The sequence below is a fragment of the Anabrus simplex genome, chromosome 2 (assembly GCF_040414725.1).
Source record: "Anabrus simplex isolate iqAnaSimp1 chromosome 2, ASM4041472v1, whole genome shotgun sequence".
In the NCBI taxonomy this organism is placed as follows: Eukaryota; Metazoa; Arthropoda; class Insecta; order Orthoptera; family Tettigoniidae; genus Anabrus; species Anabrus simplex.
Window position 1 is genome coordinate 938,303,646 of NC_090266.1, and position 20,811 is coordinate 938,324,456.

Genomic DNA, 20,811 nt, shown 5'->3' on the forward strand with positions numbered 1-20,811 from the left:
TAACCCGGAGGTCGGTTTTCGAGCTGTTGAGGAACAGCAGGGAATATAAGCGGTACAATGATATTGTAAATGTTGTAATTGAACATTTAGGCTGCGAGGATTGTTCCAAGGATATATCCAAGTCAATAATGAAATCTGTCAGTATTTTGTGTGCTAAAATTCGATCACGCTGGACAAAATATAGTAGAAAAGGGGTCAAATTGCTGAAGTACAATAAAAGATGGTTCGAGCAGAGAATGAGCCTTGCAGAAGGACGTGCGTCACAACAATGTCAGGATGAGCCTTTCGGTACTCTAGCTCATTCCATGTTAAGAAAACAGTATTGTTCTTATGACAACAGGGCTGCTATATCGAACGGCTCCGTTCAAGGCCTTCACGGGAAAACGGCGGCACATAAATTTGAATTTGTGAAATTCAGTATGTAAGTTCAAGACAAAAGGCTGAAGAAACTAAGCTACAAATTAGTTTTATGAACTAAAGGGGACGTGGGGTTTACAGGGGCTACTTTTAGTTTGTACAGAATCAGATGTAAACTACGGCACATAAGAAACCTCAGCACTGAAATATAAGGCAAATTGCGAGAGAAAATAGACAAATTATTTTATGGGCTCGAGGGGCGGGGGATGTATTTAATTCCATGTAATAAATTTATCCAGACAATAAAAGCTAGAAAACAGACCCAATGATTACAAAAGATCACAGTATTAATGTTAAAGAAGTAAATCATACACCTGGGCTTATCGCATAACTCTCATTCAACACAATACATTTACGCACTGATTTAAAGCCTAAAATACACACGCAATAAATAAATACTGTAGATGACTTCACTAGAGAAGTTCAGGGAGAAAACGCTTCTATTGGTTGGTATCCGAAGCAAAGTGCTGGCAATACCAATGATGGAAACCGCTAGAAGATTCTTCAGAGAGGCTTCCACTTCTACGGATATTACTGGAGTAGACATAAATTTAATAAACCATCTACGTGCCATCGTAGAAACTCTTTCGTGTGGGTATGCTATTGATAAAGTGTCATTTGACATGTACGCAAAGGAAACTATACAATTATACTTACAAGAATACAAATCGTACTACATGCCTGTGGCTTTGCACAAACTCTTGGGTCATGGAGAGAAAGTCATTAGGCACTGTATTATACTTATTTTACAACTCTCCCTGGAAGCCCAGGAGACCAGGAAGAAGATAATAGGAAACCTTCCAGAAAGACTATTGGGAAGAGGGGATGAGCAATCAATTCTGAGATGGATTATTCAGCAGTGGGAAAGAGGGGGTGAGTTCAACAGGTATTTATGCGTGGTAAAAAATTTATGTGAGAGCAGATTGAAGGAGGGTGAGTTAGAGTGATGACAGAAGTTGAAAAGGGATGTACAATGTGTAGATGGTGGAGTGTTATGTATTGATGAAATATGTGAATGTTGTGAGGGAGTAGAGTTAGGTGTGTGGAGGTTGAAATGTGGTGATGGAGAAGTGATGTTGTAATTGGAGGTATAATAAAAAAACTGGTGGAGCGTTATTTGTATTGAATGGTAGTTGGTAAAAGCTTTTGTGTTTGGTATGATGTGTATTTAACGCTAAAATAAGTGAGTGCTGAGAGGGAGCAGAGTTATGATGGTGGAGGTTGAAATATGGTGTTGGTGAAGAGATGGTATATGAGTGTTTGCTTTTTTAAGGTGAAGATGGCTTAGTATCTAGATGGATTATTTATGTCGGTATGTAGTGTTGAGAAGTGGTGTCATTTGGTATATTTCGGTTTGGGATATGTTGAAATGTGGTGCTGGAGAAGTATAGAAAAGTGGTGGTGTATTTATTGTTGTAATAAATGATTAAAGAGTGAAGTTAAAGTATTGGCTGAGAGGTGATGGTAGAGGTAAAAAATATGAAGTGTGTGTGGTATGACGAAATGGGGTGTGAGAGAAGTTGGGTGTAGTAATGGTGTATGTATTGTTGTAATATGTAAATCTATTTGTGGCGGAATTGTGGAGATGGAGGGGTGTGTGGTGTATTCATTGCTATAATGTGGAATTGGAGAAATGATGGTAGAGGTATATCTTTTAACTATATTGTATTTTAGAAAAGTAGTACATAAGGGGTCTATATGTAATTGTGAGAGTTGACAAATTATGGTTTTTGTGGACGAGATGGCAAATTTAATGTAGAGTATGGCTTGGTATTGAATTAGGTCAAGCATGGTTAAGCAAGGATGAAGCAAGGATGAAATTGCAACAGGAGAGGAATAATGTAAACACAGACACGGCTGGTGAGGTAAGGTTGTCTGGACTCAGCAATCCGGAGTAGGTCAAGCAGAAAAACAATGGCGGTGATGGAATGTGCTGTGTCAAAAAGGACAGTTGGATGCAAGGTGTAGTCGTGCTCCGGGATTGCATAGGTGGTAATCTATCTTTATTATTAAGTATATATGTCGTTTATTATGTATGTTGAAAGGTGGTGAGGGAGAAGTATGGAGAAATGATGGTGTAGATGGCATGGAAAGCGGGGAAAGGGTGAGATGGACTCACCCGTAAGAAGTCGGGGTGGGAAGGGCCCAAGACTAATATACTTATGCTAGACATGACATGAAGACACTGAGGATGGCTACTGGGTGGCCCTATCTGAGGGGGGTCACATATCCGGAGTATCCGACGGACTTCATGGCATGTCCAAGGGGTACGATTAAGGAGTGGAATGGTGAGAAGGAAAATATTGTCATCTGGTTAAATCTTGGAGCCTTCAGGAGGTCGCCACGGGAAGGGCCGGTCGAGTCATCACTGGGAGGGTGGCCTTCTTCTCATCAGGGGTGATGACTCGGCCGGACGGTAGGTTATTATGTGTTGTTCTTTTCTTTTTTTTGTTTATACAGTAAACTGTGGTGTTCTTTTATTTCTTTTTATGTATATTAACTATGTCTGTTTGTTTTAAAGTTAGTAGTAGTTTGTGTGTGTGGCTTAAGATGAACGCTGTTATTTTTCTCATTCAACGGATCGATTGGGTATTTGTTTACTGTGATCTAGAGAAAAATAATAATAAAGAATAAAGAATAAAGAATACTACATTTTCCATAGGCTGCTTATATCATCGCACCCTTATATTACCAGCTTAAGGAAATCAAGGAAAAGGATGTTGATTCCGCATTCACGAGAAGTTCTCAACTTAACTGTCTGAGCCTTCTGTATCTGGTTCTGCCCAAGGAGATAATGACAGTGACAATAGCGATTCTGATGTAACTGCATCTAATGAATAAATTGTTTGGCAAGTACATATATTCCTGTACCTATTTTAAACATACTAAACAGCATGTCCCACTATTAACATCTATTTAATTTCTTAAAGGTATAACAAAAATGATTAAAATTACAAAGGTTACTAATTCTATTCCTGGCGTAGTAATTTATTATTTGTGCTTTATTGACCACACACTTAATTATCCCCAATAATAGCAGTTGCATACTAAGTTTTAAGTAAATCGGTCCATTAGTTCCCGAGATACGATTTTTGACCGGCTAGATTCCTGAAATTACGCACAGTGCTCCGTAGTGAGCAGTACGTGCCAAATGTTGTCCAGGAAGGCGACCGTTCGGACAAAGTTCTGTGATGGTGTGGGGTGGCAACAGTATTGATGGCCGTACGGATCTTGTCGTCGCCCATGATAATCTTACCGCTGCGGGATACATCGAGCAGATACTGCTACAGCATATGTTGGTTGCTGCATACTGTGTTCGCCCTGAATTCGTACTCATGCACGACAATTCCAGGGCTCATGTAGCGCACATCACCTGAGTTGTCTTGCGAGAACTGGACATTCAAGAGATGGAATGGCCAGCACTGAGTCCCGACCTTAATTCCATCGACCATGTGTGGAATAGGCTTGACAGAAGTGATTGTGGGCGTCCTGTTCCACCCCAGACTCTTCAAGACCTGGAACAGGTTCTTATTGAAGAATGGGACCCGATACATCAACTTGACCTCCGTCGACTTATAGGGAGCATGCCACGTAGGTGTCAAGCTGTGATCAATTGTTGTGGAGGACATACACCATACTGAAGCTCTCCAACTATGATAAAAATCAACCCTGGAGGACTGTCTTCAGTTTGTTTTAGCCCCTATTTGGACATTTCCATTTGCGTTCTGAAAATGAACGCGAAACCATCGATGTTCTGTTGTAGACTTCAACGGTGAAGAATAAAGGTTTAGTTGCTAATACGTCTGGGTGTGAGGTATTATTTTGTGGAGAACGGCATACGTTCAAAAACATGTTCCCCTAATTTTTTGAACTGTATATAATGGACACACTTCTATAATTTATATGCCATAAGCACGATGGTATCAGTTTTACGAACATTATAAAATGAACGCTCCTAGAAAAGTTCATAGGTGCTCAGAATCAAATCTTGAAACTATCAGTGTACGAGGACCAAAAATGAGTCATGTAATGAATTGGTAGTTAAGGATAGTGTGGCATGCGGATACTAATATCACATTTCGTTACATAATTTTTCCTCTCAAATAATTCATTTGGTAAACAACTGTTAAGGGTTAGTGTAAAACGGGGTCGCTCTACATTTCTCGAAGTTGTTCACGGTGTTCATAAAGCTCCAAAGTCCAGAGATGACATTCTCTAACCGACAGTGGCAACACATCCGAAACATTTTGTAGCAGACGTCACCTTATAGGACAATACGTTGCGCGTCCTTCATACAGTTATCTTTAACATTTCCCCCGTCGTGCTGGTAGCATCCGACTGGACTTACGTACCATTTTCTGTGACATAAACCTCAGTGAACATGTCTAGGATAAACCGAAATGCGGTGTTTATGGACATCGTGTCCGACCACGTAATCTGCAATACATAAGTAGAAATGCAAATTATGAACGGCAAAAAAACTAGGCCAAAATGGTTTTACAGCCTGGTTGACGGATGCTGAGACATATTCAAGAATATATCCGACCACGAACATGATACTCAGTACTAGCACTGTCAAGACTGTTGTGAAAATCTCTAACGATGGAATCAAGGGATCCAAACACGGGCAGAAATATTTTCGTTCCTGGTTTTGTTGAGCAGCAATTACTGCAAATACTGTACATTTACCGTACATGAATTAAGTCTACATGTTGTGTTGTCATGAAATGTATACCTTATAGGTGTTGCAAAACGACTTTTGATGAGGTATGTTAACACTCACACCAGGCGAATTGGCCGTGCGGTTAGGGGCGCGCGGCTGTGAGCTTGCATCTGGGAAATAGCGGGTTTTAGCCCCACTCTCGGCAACCCTGAAGATGGTTTCCCGTGGTTCCCGATTTTCACACCAGGCAAATGCAGAGGCTGTGCCTTGTTTAAGGCCACCATGGCCGTTTCCTTCCCATTCCTAGGCCGTTCCTATCCCACCGTCGCCATAAGACCTATCTGTGTCGGTGCGACGTACAGCATATTGTAAAATTGTTAGCATTCACAGCACAGTCGTGGTACGCATGCTTAAAAGTGATTTGATAGAATCTGAGAAAGTTCTTGTAGAACGAAAGATATTTCTTTGTTTACTAGTGTTAATTTTGACAAGAATTTTACAATGTTTTGTGCTATAATTGGTGTTTTGACAGACTGGAAACATTTAAATTTGTTTTAACTCAGTCTACACTGCAATAAATACGGCATCCTTCTTAACACATTATAGATGATGCAGTTTCGGTAGGCATTCAAATGAAACGGCCTTTCTGGTTTTCGAAACGTACGTCTACGCTATGGCTGGACGTAGATCGCTGTGGAATGATTCCAAAAAGAAAATTTGCATATGAGCTATATGGACGTATTTCTTCCTGGGCAAATTATTATACTTATCAACGTATCAACGCGGAAACTCATACTATTTTTAAAACGAAAAGCGGTCCAGCTGGTGAAGATATTACGAAGAAATAAACAGGGAAGCAGTCTGCAGTGTGGACTAACGTACGGACATTTACAAGGGGAGGAGGTAGCTTTCTACGTCCTCCATTTCTGTCTGGTTGTATCGAGGTTTCTCATACTTATTTTTCTCCACAGTCTGTGTCGCAAGTGCCTTTTTTGCTACTGCCCCAAGCTGGGATCTTTATCATCTCTTGCTTCGTACATTTACATACCCGGAACTTTAAATGGCATAAAAACATAACACAGGCCCAAATAGAACTACATCCAGTACTCTATGTTACCCTACCTACCCCGATCAGCGTATGAACTGTTACTGGACAATGAATTTTTAACAATATATGGACACACAAAGAGCCTACATGGCTCAGGTGGCAGTGCGACGGCCTCTTAGCGCTGGGCACCGTGGTTCAAATCTCGGTCACTCCATGTAAGATTTGTGCTGGACAAAGCAGAGACGGGACAGGTTTTTCCCTGGGTACTCCGGTTTTCACTGTCATCTTTCATTCCAGCAACACTCTCCATTATCCTTTCATTTCAGATGTCAGTTATTAATCAATGCCCCAGAGAAGTGCGACAGGCGTCGGCAGCCGGCAAAATCCCTATCATCGCCGCTAGACGGGGTTTCATTTATTCCTTTCCTGACTCGTTCGAATCACTGGAAACAGGCTGTGGATTTTCATGGACACACAAAGATTTACTTTTAGATTGGATTACTGAAATCGTCATCCCTGATCTGAAACATAGAAATGATTCTAGTGATCCTTCTCCTTACAGAGCAATTGCTCTTACCTCATGTGTGGCGAAAACACAGCTCGCGGGGTGGTTGGAACACCTTCACTTGTTTCCTCACTTTCAGTATGGTTTTCGCCGCAGACGAAGAAAGTTGGAACATCTCAGCATATTCAATACTGCAATATAATATTCTTTTGCCATTAATGGATACTTTATGTCTCTTTCAATGGGCATCAGCACTACTTACGATAACGTCAGTATGCCCATTCACTTCAGTAATCTCCAAGCATTTCATATCCCTCCACCTTTCATGTACATGGTCTTCAGAAACTGGTACATGAACGACATAAATACGTTCGAGATGGATATAGTTGTTTACCTGCCCGTCGCCTTGTTAATAAAGGTATACCACACGGTGCTGTGCTCAGTTCGATTCTGCATACACTTTATACCGCTAACCTTGAACACCCGTTCTGCCCATCGGATCAGATTTTATAGTACGTTGATGACGTCGGTCTCTACACTAGGCCTACGTCCACCAGGTTTGATCTAACATCACTTCGATTACATCATGCGGCTTGTGATCAGGCAAAATGGTTGTGCAACTTACTTGAATTGCCTCCATCGAAATGTTTTTTTACTCGGAATAGGACTCTGCCTCAGCTTTCTGATATCCATTTCGAGCAATTCACACTTACGGTGAAATCATCATTACGGGTTTGGGATCTGCAAACTGATAATCGCCTAACTTGGATTTGCCATAATGCACACATTCTTCCGAAAACTGAAAGAGCTATTAATGTTCCCCATTTTGCGACCTGTACCTTGTTTCACCATACATTTAATTATTTATCGTTCTATGATATGCTCATTCATCGACTTAATGAGATTTTCGTATGGGAATACTCCTGCACATGTCACGAAAGGACTTGACATCATACAGTTTCGGGCGATCCGCTTCTACTATATTTTGGTGACATCTACGCCAACAAATGCATTCTAAGTAGAAGCATGCAAAATGTCCTTACACTTGCGTCGAGGAATGCTAAGTAAGAAATTTATGTTACAACATTCGGCTATTTCACAACATCGCTTTCCTCCTCCACTGCAATGATTGGCCGTTATCCACGAGAGAAATGGTTGATGCTCGTAATACAGGCCACACATTCTGTTATGCTGTCACTACGAACTGAAAACTATTTACGCATTACCTCTAAAATCATGAAGCATACCTGAGTTCGATGTTAGCTTTTAGTTCTCTTCACATTGTCTCTATACTGCCTAATAGCGACCTCAACAAGGAGGCTCATACAAAGAGCTACATTCCGGCTCTGATTCGCTTCACGTGACCTAATAGTACTTAGGCTATATCTACACGGATGGTCCCACATTCGATGAAACATCGTCATATGCATACTACTACCAACAGTCAGGAGAGCGAGATAACTTGAAACCACCGCCTGAAATCTCTATTAATACAGCTGCACTTCGATTTCGTCAATGCTAGAGATTCCGTCAACATGCAAATTTACCTAGTTACAATGGGTAACGACCTTCAAAGCTACAAATACTTGGAAATGTACTCAGCCTTCAGCATGCCAAGTTCACAGCATTACAGGAGGGCACATCCCTGAGTTTACTCGAAACCCATAATGTAGTCAGCGATATGAAGTTCCCTGGTGACAAACTGGCAAATCACGAACATGATGGCGACGTTCCAGACGTTCTCTGCTACCAGGCAAAATTTCGGCAGACAGCTAGATGTCTCGTTCTCTCTGGTACACAGGCAAATTCTGGCATGCAGCTGGATATCCCGTCACTCCGACGCTCTTGTAGACTCCTTATGTAAATGAGGAGAAAAATATATCATGTGAATGCGTTAGTTTGTTACATATCACAATTTAAATACATGGTTGGATCTGCTCAATAGCACGAGCATTCCAACCCAATGCCGGTAATGTCCTTGAAGCCCGACACTGTTCCCTTCTCATCTACCTATCCTTTTTATGTACAGCTACTCTAGACCTTGAAATTCCACTGGGCCACTTAGAACAAGTCACTGGTTAGGCCACTAATGCGTTAGCATTCTCGTATTTCACGACGAGAGTTCAGGCATGCTCTATTGCACTTAGTCGTAAGTCGAGCTCCCTACTGCATTAGAAATTGATTTAACGTGACACTGCCCTTAATTATGCCGACAATGAGTCGTTCACTCATTTTCTTGGTAATTTACATTTATATCGAGCACGCTCGCTCCACACACTTCGCTAAATACGTGCCTATTTATGTTAATTTAGCCGCATTAGTTTAGGCATATATGAGGCTCGACGCACGACCTCTTCGACACACGGGCAGTGGTCATTACGGTTCCGTACTGTTCCGACTAGATTAATTAGCGGCACACTGTACTCGCAGACAGCTTACTAAGATTGTGGTTATTTCCACATATATTCACAGACTTTAATAAATCACTGCATTACACTGTTCACATAAAAAAAATTCCTTCATAAAGGACTCACTCACAGTCGCGACGAGCTAGCACCGAACTGACGTTGAATTGAAAATACACTGGTGGTGTCTGCCTCTCAGCTCCTAACTATATAGGCGAGATGCTCGGATGCCTAGAGTGGGGGGAAAATGCAACCCCTTCTCAGAGTTCGCTCCGGTAATATGCAACGTAGAGTGACGAACAGGGTCTCAAAATGTAGCTCCTGTATTCCCGTTTTCACTGAGTGAATGTTTTTGAAATAGCTTCGCAGATTCTCGAACAATCTTAAAAGCGTCCTTTTGTCTCTGTCGGTGAATGATGACGAGCACTAGGGGATCCCTTGTGTTCGCTGGCATGGTTATGGTCCGACATCTGGTAGTCATTAATACGCGCCCTTTTTTACAGCGTAGTTAGCGCTCTGTCAGTTAAGTAGAGCACTTCTCGGTCTCATAATTATGCATAAAATTCCCTGATTCAAATGAGTGCATGCACTTGATTATCCATTGAGTATCTTGCGATTTATAAAAATTAACAGGGAAAAACAGTTGAATTCGATGAGTTGGCAGTGGTGAAAGAATGAGGGAAATAGGGTATAATGTTTGTTCTCCCGTTGGATATACTCTCTGGGCTCGGCTAGTGACCTAGATTCTCTGTCACGTGATAACGCGTCTCTTTTCATCTCGCTCGCGGTTGGAGTGAGAAAACTTCCAGTACAAGCGCTCTTGCACCGCCTTGCTGCTAATTACCAGCAACTAGAGCTGGGTCGCGCGACTCTGGATACTGCAAATCGAGTCCCGGAGCGGGTGGAAAAATTCTAACTTGGGCAGTTTTTATCGTAGAATGACGCAGAAAACGGCATATTTCATCTCCTGGGTATCATGACATACCATAGGTGACATTTTGAACGGTCACAGTACTTAGCCATAAACCAAAGTATTCAGCGGAAAATATTGGGAATAGATGAAAGAAATTAGAATAGTACACAGGAAAATCGGAAATACTGAAAAATGTAATGTTTTACGCCTGAAAATAGGGGGACGCTTATTGAAATATTTTCAGCTATTTTCTTACCATTTCCAAGTTTCAAAAAAGACCTACTATCTTATATCATTACTGCCACTGTAAAGCGATGTACATTTTTAGTTTGAGCTTAAAAATTATAAATATTGTTTGACAGCAGATGCGGTACAGAACCGGAATAATACTGCAAAATATCATGATGAGCAATTTTCAACTTCTAACTTTCCCGTTACGTGAGGAGGTCTGTTTCAATTTATTTCGAACTTATGAGATAATCAACTACGAAATGTAAACTGTATAAATGTTACATTTATGCATAATAGAGAGATTTATGATATGCAGTATAAATTCAAACCGGTCTATTCATTCTGAACTGTCACACGCAACTCTCAAAATATTTCAACCTCGGCGGGGACAAACTTGTATGTCAGAATATATGAATATGGGACTTTAGCGCTAGGAGATTCAGGATAGCTGCCACTATGAAGCGGCAAAATCTTCTGTGTGTAGAAAAATATGAAATGAGTCAAATCCCACAAAATGTTGTAGCTCACATGTGGCATTGCCGTTTTAACGATGGTGAAAATCTCCAATTGCTTTGCATGGTAAGGGAGTATTACACAACACCACACACTGTTCATGCTACCGGGACCTAGCTCAATAGCAGCAGTCGCTTAAGTGCGGCCAGTATCCAGCATTCAGGAGACAGTAGTTTCGAACCCCACTGTCGGCTGCCCTGAAAATGGTTTTCCGTGGTTTCCCATTTTCACACCAACAAATTCTTGGGCTGTACCTTAATTATGGCCACGACCGCTTCCATCCCACTACTAGCCCTTTCCTGTCCCATCGTCGCCATAAGACCTATCTGTGTCGGTGCGACGTAAAGCAATTAGCATGCTACCGAGAAATACTTCCTATGTGTTGAATCGAACACACTACTGTTATGCTTGATAACATTCTGTTCAATAATAACTACTCTACAAGGCTCGTTTGCACTGTACGGTAGCATATTGACCAAGTAGGCTTGCGATCTTTTTCTTCCACTTCTAGGTCGTTGCTGCAGGAGTTTTATTGTGAAGAGCCGTGTATAAAAATGTTTAGCCGCGGAAAGAAAATTCTAAAAATGGCATTAGAAATGGCTGTAGAAGATGATCCATCAGACACATACCAGGGGGATCGTTATCACCAGGAGTGTTCTCAGGAGGTGCAAATACACCGTAGGTGACATCAAAAGAAAGAACTCAGACCTTGATATATATTTAAATAAACCGGACGGAGAATGTGTGCGTGTTTGCCGAATATTTTCCATAAACACTTCGGAAGTTAATGAGGACAGTGGAGATCGACCCATACAAACTACATCAAAAATGTTTTGACATTGTCTGATAAGGCAGCAAATAATTTAGGCACCGACGGCCAAGGCAGCCCAGTCAAGAAACGTACCCAGGAGGAACATCAGGAATAAAAGGAAAGAATAAACAGAAAATTGAAGATAAGGAAAAATTTGTGCGCGGCTTACAGTTTTACCGAAAATTCTCAGTCACTATTCTTGAAAATCTACACCAAACATACCAAACATATACGGTGAGTCACTTTTCGATCAAAATTTCACATGTTTCCAGCCTATTAGGAAACGACAAATCGCCGAGCTGCAAAACCCTTTTCATGGACACGTTGGAAGAGGATAAAATTGACATAAATCTGCCTAGAAAAGACCAATCTGACATTTTATGGCCATATAATGTTTCTCAATTATTACGAAAAGAATTTCAATGATACATCCTGAGGAAAGACGATGCTCGAGAAGCGAAGAATGAAGCTAATTAAGTCGCTACCGATGATCATGTCGTGGTTACAGTGGACCTTCAAAGTATCCTTTTTAGCCCTAAGTTGCTAGCATCCAAAACATACTACAGACAGATACTTCAAGTGCACTATTTATGATCTACGCAACGGCAAGAGGACAATGGTATTGTAAGTGCGAATACATTTATATCCTGCAGAGTTGATTTTACAGATAATTTGTCGACTTCAGCCAATAAGGTTAGTTTAATTTCCTATAGCTTTAATTACCATAATAGAAACGAAGTTTTAGCCAGCGCCCTAAGTAATACCACTAGATCTAAGAACATCATCGTTGAACAACTACATAAATCTGGAAAAGGAGCACACTATGATGGAGTGTTATAGTGTTCATGCCACTCTAGAGCGATACCTCCCTCCGCCAATTAATTCACCCATAGATTACATAGCCAGAATGAGATAAGTCAGACCAATGAATCCATACAATGTGAAAACTGTCGACTTCAGTTTCTTCAAGGATTTTGAGCATAAATCAAACCTCCCATCGTTAAAGCCTGGAAGAAGTGACAGATTTCCACCAACTGCAGTACTCAGCTGATGGAGAATGAAATGGCGTACGGCTTTTAGTGCCGGGAGTGTCCGAGGACAAGTTCGGCTCGCCATATGTAGGTCTTTCGGTATGACTCCCGTAGGTGACCTGCGCGTCGGATTGAGGATGAAATGATGGAGACGACACATACACCCAGCCACCGTGCCAGCGAAATTAACCAGTTATGGTTAAAATTTCCGACCCTGTCGGGAATCGAACCCGGGACCCCTGCGACCAAAAGCCAGCACGCTAACCAATTAGCCATGGAGCCGGTCACTCAGCTGATGGAAGGATACATTGGAATCGGCAACACACAGCAGAGTGTGAAGAACTTCCAACGAGGAGGAATCTGAATTCTCAATTTAGTGATCCCCGCAGAATGTACACTGCACTGCACAATTGCCTATCATAATGTCCAAGTTCACCCATTTGCAAGAACTGAAGCAGGTAATTGAACATGACCACCACACCTGTGATAATCTATCTGTAAAGCCGGACAAATGAAAAGTTCCCTGAAGTGCTCGGTGATCAAATTACACAATATAAATTTAATAAAATACAAATAGGCAGTATTGGTTTAACAATACACAACCAAATTAAACGTAATTAAATGTGTTTTAGTGTAAAATTTCAAAATAGTGTAGGCTTCATTCTTAAAGCAATATCTGATATGTATACTTTTCTGAAAGCCATAACCTTCTATGTTTCAAATGAATTAAATAAAATTAAATGTGTGTTCAAATAACTGAGTTTACCGCAGTTAAACAGTACAATGTTAATAAAAAGGCAGGTACAGAAGGGAAATAGATTATTTTAATTATAATGAATGTATTATTTTACGAAATTGAATTTTGTTTCTGGTTTGTTTACGGCAATTACGATATTTTAATGAATTAATTTCGTTCCGTATTAAGTCCTTACGACAACACAAAATAAATGTATATATCATTGCCTCAATTGGATAAGTCCTTCTAAGTTAGTCAAGGAAATATTAAATTTGGACACAAAAAGTAGTCGTCACAGAAGTTTCATGTTCCGTGGACATGGTGAGGCTACAAAATATAATTAAACATAACCACCCTGAAGCACTACAGAATTGTTTAACGGAAGCTTTAAAAATGTTCTCTCACTGTTTAAGGCGAGGGTTGTACATTATTAAAAAATACTTGGTAAATGGATTTTCTCCAGCTGTGAATGCGCATATCTGATCCCCTAACGACTTCTCAACGACCAAATACAACTTCATCAAAATTAGTGTAACTTCGTATATAATTTTTCATAATCCCATGTTATCATATTTGCATTACTGGGCTCCTTAATTGAATGGTCAGCGTAGTCGCCTTCGGTTCAGAGGGCCTCGGGTTCAATTCCAGCCGGGTCAGAGATTTTAACCATACATCGTTATTTCCCGTAGCTCGGGGACTGGTTGATTGTCCTGTCCCGAACATTCCTGCAACTCACACACCACACACAACACTATGCTCCACTAAAAAAGCATACAATTCCTATATACGGTAGATGCCGTACCATATCTTATAATGTCTGTACCAGGCGAGCCGAACATGTCCTCCGGCACTCGCGGTACTAAAAGCCACAAGATAATTAATAAATAAATATTCGTATTATCAGAGTGAGGACTTCAGTTGTGGCCAGAGGAAAACGCTTCGTGTCGACAGTTCTAGGAACATCAATCGCGAGCGCTACGATATTGAAATCCATTATCAGGACATTGTTCCTTAATTTACGCATTTGTGTCACACTCTGTGGTGTAGTAGTTAGTGTGATTAGCCGCCATCCCCGGACATCCGGGTTCGATTCCCGGCTCAGCCACGAAACTTCAAGCGTGGTACGAGGGATGGAACGTGATCCACTCAGCCTCGGGAGGTCAACTGAGTAGAGGGGTTTCGATTCCCACCTCAGCCATCCTCGAAGTGGTTTTCCGTGGTTTCCCACTTCTCCTCCAGGCAAATATCGGGATGGTACATACCTTAAGGCCACAGCCACTTCTTTTCCACTTCCTTGTCTACCCCTTCCAATCTTCCCATCCCACCACAAGGCTCCTGTTCAGCATAAGAGGTGAGGCCAATTGGGCTAGGTACTTGTTCTCGTCCCCATTTGTTTCCCCCGACCCAAAGTCTCACACTCCAGGACACTGCCCTTGAGGTGGTACAAGTGGGATCCCACGCTGAGTCCGAGGAAAAAACCAATCCTGGAGGGTAAACGGATTAAAAAAGAAAGAAGAAAAAGAATTTTACGTAATTGTACACAACAGCAGAATCAACTTTGATAATGTTTATAACAGACGTAATGCAAAAGCGTGAAATTAGAGTAGATTTTCCGCGTCGTAGAATAAAGGGATTCGTTGAGAATCTACGTCGTCCATTGATTGGTCAGAAGGACATACAATCTACTCACAAACATGTTCATATACTGTTTTGATCACGCAGTTCACAGTTCAGCTTCTCCATGGATTAAACATGATCGTAAAGTTTTTTCTCAGTAACAGATTTATGAAGTCCGGTTCCATGGATGAGAGGTCAGCGTCTTGACCTCCATTGCTCGGCACCCAGCGTTCTATTCCTGGCCGGGTCGAATGATTCTAAAGATAAAATATTAATTATCTTGCCTCAGGAACTGGGTTTAGGTGGTGCCTCCAAAATTCTTGCAACGCATATACCACACACAACACCATCCCCCACCACAACAATACGCAGAGTGCTGCACATAAAAGATGCCACCCACCCTCGCAGAAGTGTCTGCCTTACAAGGACCGCAGCAGACCAGCAATATCCACAATAAATTATGATAACTGATTTATGAACAAGTGGTCCTCCATCTCCAGGTTATTCTGTGCAGCTTTCATTATATTTTCCTTTACTTGACTTAAAACTAATAGTTTCCATTCTTTTATCACAAATATATTTCCTTCTACTGGTCTCCTCTTCCTTCATCCTACAAACGTTCCTCTTTACACGTGTGTAATATATACTTGATCATGTTTTGTGTGTCAGATACTTCTATTCCACTTAACATCTTTCCATCACATGATACAGCCGTGCCATACATTTGCGTACTTAAGACGCGCAGGTCGCCTATACGGCGCCAGCTCGAAAGACCTGCCCCAGGCCTCTTCAGATGCCACACGCGCCGTTGCATTCGCATACTACTGCATCTCGGACTTCACCGTGTTTTACATTGGCATAATTTTCTTAAGTAGCTTTCTGTAATACCCATGTAGTCGATTGACAACAAGCCAGTTCCAAAGTATGCACATCGTCCACTTCCTCTAACAGCGTGAAAACAGCATCTATATCAAACTCCGTCAGTTGTTTGTACTGATGTCTCTCGTGTCTTCAAGGATCACGACATTAAATAGCTTGTCGCATCATATGCACGTATCTGACGAGGAACTACTTCTACTTAGAGGTCGCCACACAACGTCTAGTTTACCTGAAAGTTGCCAAGGGAAAATATTGTCCAAACGAGAACGACGGAAAATACAAAGAATATCTAGCTAATAATAAAAGTAGTTAAATTTTACAATGTGGTCATCATCAGAATTCAGAAAATGATTGAAATATTAAGCTTGTACCATGAATAGTAATTTAAAAACGAGTCATTGCATCTTAATCGAAAGTGAACTCCTTCGGTGAGGCAGACTATCCACCACGATCAGATTTGTATATCGTTGTGATTCAGTGTGCCTGTACATATTTCTTGATTGATGCAGTTATTTTGCATCACTATTTTGGTACAGGACAGAGCAAAATTTAGCTTCTACTGAGTTGTCACTCAGTGTATGGCTGTGACAGAATGGAATAGGCTGAGGTATGGGCACGATTAGTGCGTCTGGGTGCTATAAAAAGCACTGCTTATCGGGACGGTTCTGCTTCAATTGCAATTTCTGGTCCAGTGGAAAAAGCAATGGCAAACTACCTCACTTCTCATCATGCATTGTACGCCTGACTATGAAGGTACCATTTGTTTTTTGTTTCTCTATAACTACGTAATATTTGGTGGTACTGGTTAAGTATCCAACCAGCTTCCAGTTAACGAACAGATGGTAATTTACGATGCGTTATTCAAGACTAGTTACACATAAAACCAGCCTCCAAGCTGATCACGTAACAGATGGTAATTCAGAATGGTTACACAGATGGTCGTGTTGACTGATTTACCACGCTGAAATAGTTGTCTTTCGATTTATATCAGCAGCTATTATTAGGCATGCGAACTAGGCGTTGTGTCCTTTCAGCGATATGAACAGTTTTGTCTAACTCGTAGTGTAATGGATTCCTCCCAAGACGTGGTAATCTTTTCTATTCCATGTCCTCACACATTGTATTTTCTTACGCGATTCTTCAACTGTTTGTATATCTTCCATCGAGTTATAATATTTACTAACCTTTCACTCTTACTGAATAATTTTACATAGTGTGCAACTTTACATGTCAATCAGTATAAATTAATGCAGCACGTAGCATTTACACTTCGACCTAAATTTGAACGTTTGTGTTATTAACGGTGAACTTTATCTCAAAAAGTATAATTTTTTGCTAGGGGCTTTACGTCGCACCGACACAGATAGGTCTTATGGCGACGATGGGATAGGACAGGCCTAGGAGTTGGAAGTAAGCGGCCGTGGCCTTAATTGGGGTACAGCCCCAGCATTTGCCTGGTGTGAAAATGGGAAACCACGGAAAACCATTTTCAGGGCTGCCGACAGTGGGATTCGAACCTACTATCTCCCGGATGCAAGCTCACAGCCGCGCGCCTCTACGAGCACGGCCAGCTCGCCCGGTCAAAAAATAATTACCTTTACTTTTATCACACACTTATAGCGAAAGTTTGAAATACAGTGAGAGTAATGAAAAGGAACTGGTATAGAAAAGGTTGTGCCAACATTGCTAAATGGGACTCGTGTATTCATGCAACTGAAAATATGTATCATTTAACAATCAGGTGATCTAGAAATTTATTAAAAATATTTTAACAGCATCTACCTAAAATCAATTTTGCTAGTAAACATTGTTCCCTTCGTTTTGTATTGGTGTAGCCGAATGCCTTTTGTAAACATCCCGCATATTGCATATGTGGAAAATGTCATATAGTGTGTGTACCCGAGCCATGAAGTAATGTACTGTTTGAACAATTTCCTGGATTGTGGGGGAAACACAGAGTAATAAACCTTGTTGATACATTCTGGAGAACGTCGAGGCCCTGAACCTGTAAGTACCGTACATCTTGTGGAAAAAAAATGGGATCTCTATATAAATGTAGATAGCCTTATTTTCTTTTATGTGACCTATGTGAGTGATATTTAGGTCGTTTTGTGTTGGACAATGGGGATAATCCATGTATGCGTATTGACTGTAATCCTGTAGTTTTCCTTTATATACTATCTTCTCAAACCCGTTTCAAAAAATTAAGACCGATCGATAGCTGCAGTCGCTTAAGTGCGGACAGTATCCAGTATTCGGGAGTTAGTGGGTTTGAACCCCATTGTCGGCAGCCCTGAAGATGGTTTTCAGTGGTTTCCCATTTTTACACCAGGGAAATGCTGGGGCTTTACCTTAACTAAGGCCACGGCTGCTTCCTTCCTACTTCTAGGCCTTTCCTATCCCATCGTCGCCATAAAACCTATCTGTGTCGGTGTGACGTAAGGCCACTAGCAAGAAATAAGAAATTAAGAAGATACGCATTGCTAATATGTAACGGATGTGGGTTATTGTTGTAATAGATTCCACTTTACTTTGACAAAACAAACAGGAAACTGCTAACTCCATTCTTTCTTCTTTCAGGTGTGAATTCTGGGTGAACGCTACGAGTCCTGATGGAGAAGAAGTTTGGGGACGGAGTAGTCGGGGCCGTTCAGGTCATGTACTGAGTCCACGACATACCCTGGCCCCAAACAGCACCTGTGTGTACCGTTTTAGAGGCCATGCGCGAGACAAGGTGTGGGTATTCTTTGTCGCCTACTCTCAACAAGCACTACTCCCCAACACTTCAGCCGTTACTTCAGGATGTGCAACTCGCCTCCGCATCTGGGATGGTGGTGGGATTGAAACTGACACTAAGCTCATTGCAGATCATTGTGACTTTGACCCTCCCCGTTTGTGCGACCACACATCTCTCGGGAATGCTACGCGAGCAACTCGACCATGTTCTCCTGAAGAGAGTTACGTCTCTTCAGGATCATTTCTCACTGTTGCTCACACTACAGCAGAGGGCACTGCCCTTCACCCTACAACATTTCGCTTACACTACGAATTTGTTGACACCCGTATGGGAGGTGAACCGTGGGCAGGGAGGAAAGGCGATGACACGCCACCACCTCAGCCTTGTAGCCGTATCTTTCGGCACATGAAGTCTGGGGAGATATGGTCCCCTCGCAATGTATTCTTGTACGGCCGAGGTGGTGCCCATAACTTATCTTGTGTGTTTCGTGTTGAAGCTGCAGCGGGGGAGAAAGTAAGATTAACGCTTCATAATGCTTCATTTGGTGAATCACCAGCTTGTTCAACAGAACCTGACCCTCATACTGGTCGCCCTCGTTGCATGAGGAACTCGGACGTTTTAGATGCTCGTATAGCGGAGTTAAAACTACTAGAAGTGCCATGGAGGGACGTTCGTGTACCTCGCGTGTGTTTGTGTGACAACTCCACATTATCCACAACGGGTGCTCGTCATATTGTCTTCATGTCATCTTCTCGAGTGTTAGAACTTCACTTTACAGTCTCCAGATTAAATATTACAGAAGATTTTACAGACCTCTACTTCTTTGCCTCATTCGAGATGATACGCTCCCCAGAATGTCCACGGAGACAGCGACTGCGAGGTTCCGGGGGCGAAGTTCAGTTCGCGAGTCCACCACAGTCAAGACCGGACGCATTTTGTGAGGGACTGCCTTGGCTTGTGGAAGCTCACGACAACAGGAGTCTCTTCTTGCTAACCTGGGGCACATTCTTACCCGTACATCCAACACAAGATGAGCCAGCACGCTGCCACACAAGAAACCGGATTTTGCTGTACTCTGGTCGACCTGCTAGGTAAGTATATAATTATATGGGTGACGCAATTTGATTTCATCATTATATAAATTATTTCTAGAACGTATAAAAGCATTACATAAATCAGTAACAACAACGTGTCTAGATATAGCGCTATGTTCTCATATTAGCGAAAGCTGGGATACAAAGGGAAAAACTGGGACAAATATTCATTTAAAGGACGAGGAGTAAGGAATTGGGATAAATTATCGAGGGAAATGTTCGATAAATTTCCAAGTTCCATGAAAATTTTACAGATAAAATCTTGGAAAGTAATTAATAGGGAATCTGCCACCTAGGATACAGTCCGAAATGTAGATCACCGATTGATTGAAAATTTTAAGAAGTTTTAGGTGAATTAATTTTTGCATTATGGAAGGTCTTCCGTGATTGGACTAGTCTACGTTTGATTTCTTCCTTGCTCTTGCCATTATTGGTCACTCTACTTATGAGTAACAGTATTTATCTGCTTCCTTCAAGATTATTTGCATTTTTAACTTCCTCTCCGAGACTTTGTACATACCAGTCGGCAACTTCTCCAATATGATCTGCTGTACATATCAATAACATCCGAAAATTGTAGATTTTTTACTTGCTCTCGTCGAACTGTGATTATTTTTCCACATTTACCTTTGATCCCCTACAACTTGTTCTATATAGAGCTAAAAATAGCAAATGCCTCAATAATATTCGCATCGTTGTTCCTCTTCCATATTTCTTGGACCTGAACACTGCAGTTTATGTAGGGATTGTAGATAAAAATCGTCTCTCTTTAGTTTATCCGAACGACCCTCAAAATCTCTAGGAGCTTGTACTAATCGACGTTATCAAGCAAAATTTTCAGATTCACAAATATCTTGTACGTGGGTTCGTCCTTCTTTGTACGGTCTTTCCCAGAGATCATGCGTCAAGGAATTATATCCTTATGTGTTCCCTCATTTATTCAGAAACTAAATTAACCTTCTCCCAGTTTGAATTCAATTTGCCTTTTCCCACGAATTATCCGTGACAAAATTTTACGCGTGTAAGTTACTAATCTAAACTAGTTTTCATACTTGTCATCAGTTGCTTCTTTGTGTACAGAGATTACAACATTGCATTTCTCCTGTCTCATTGATCCTACATATGAAGTGGTAAAACCTTTCCGTACCACATTTTCTCAAGGTAACGAGTAATTCTGGCAGTATATATTCACTTCCAATTTCACTACTAAG

At 41.3% G+C, this 20,811-nt stretch overlaps 1 protein-coding gene across 1 annotated transcript in view; it reads left to right on the top strand.

Moving 5' to 3' along the window:
• The window catches only part of LOC136863746 (uncharacterized), a 96,849-nt gene that overhangs the window by 43,689 nt on the left and 32,349 nt on the right, over nucleotides 1-20,811 (top strand). Inside the window, exon 4 of the mRNA XM_067140098.2 lies at nucleotides 18,350-19,597. Within this exon, the coding sequence (XP_066996199.1) occupies nucleotides 18,350-19,597 (1,248 nt within the window). The remainder of the gene's footprint in view (nucleotides 1-18,349; nucleotides 19,598-20,811) is intronic.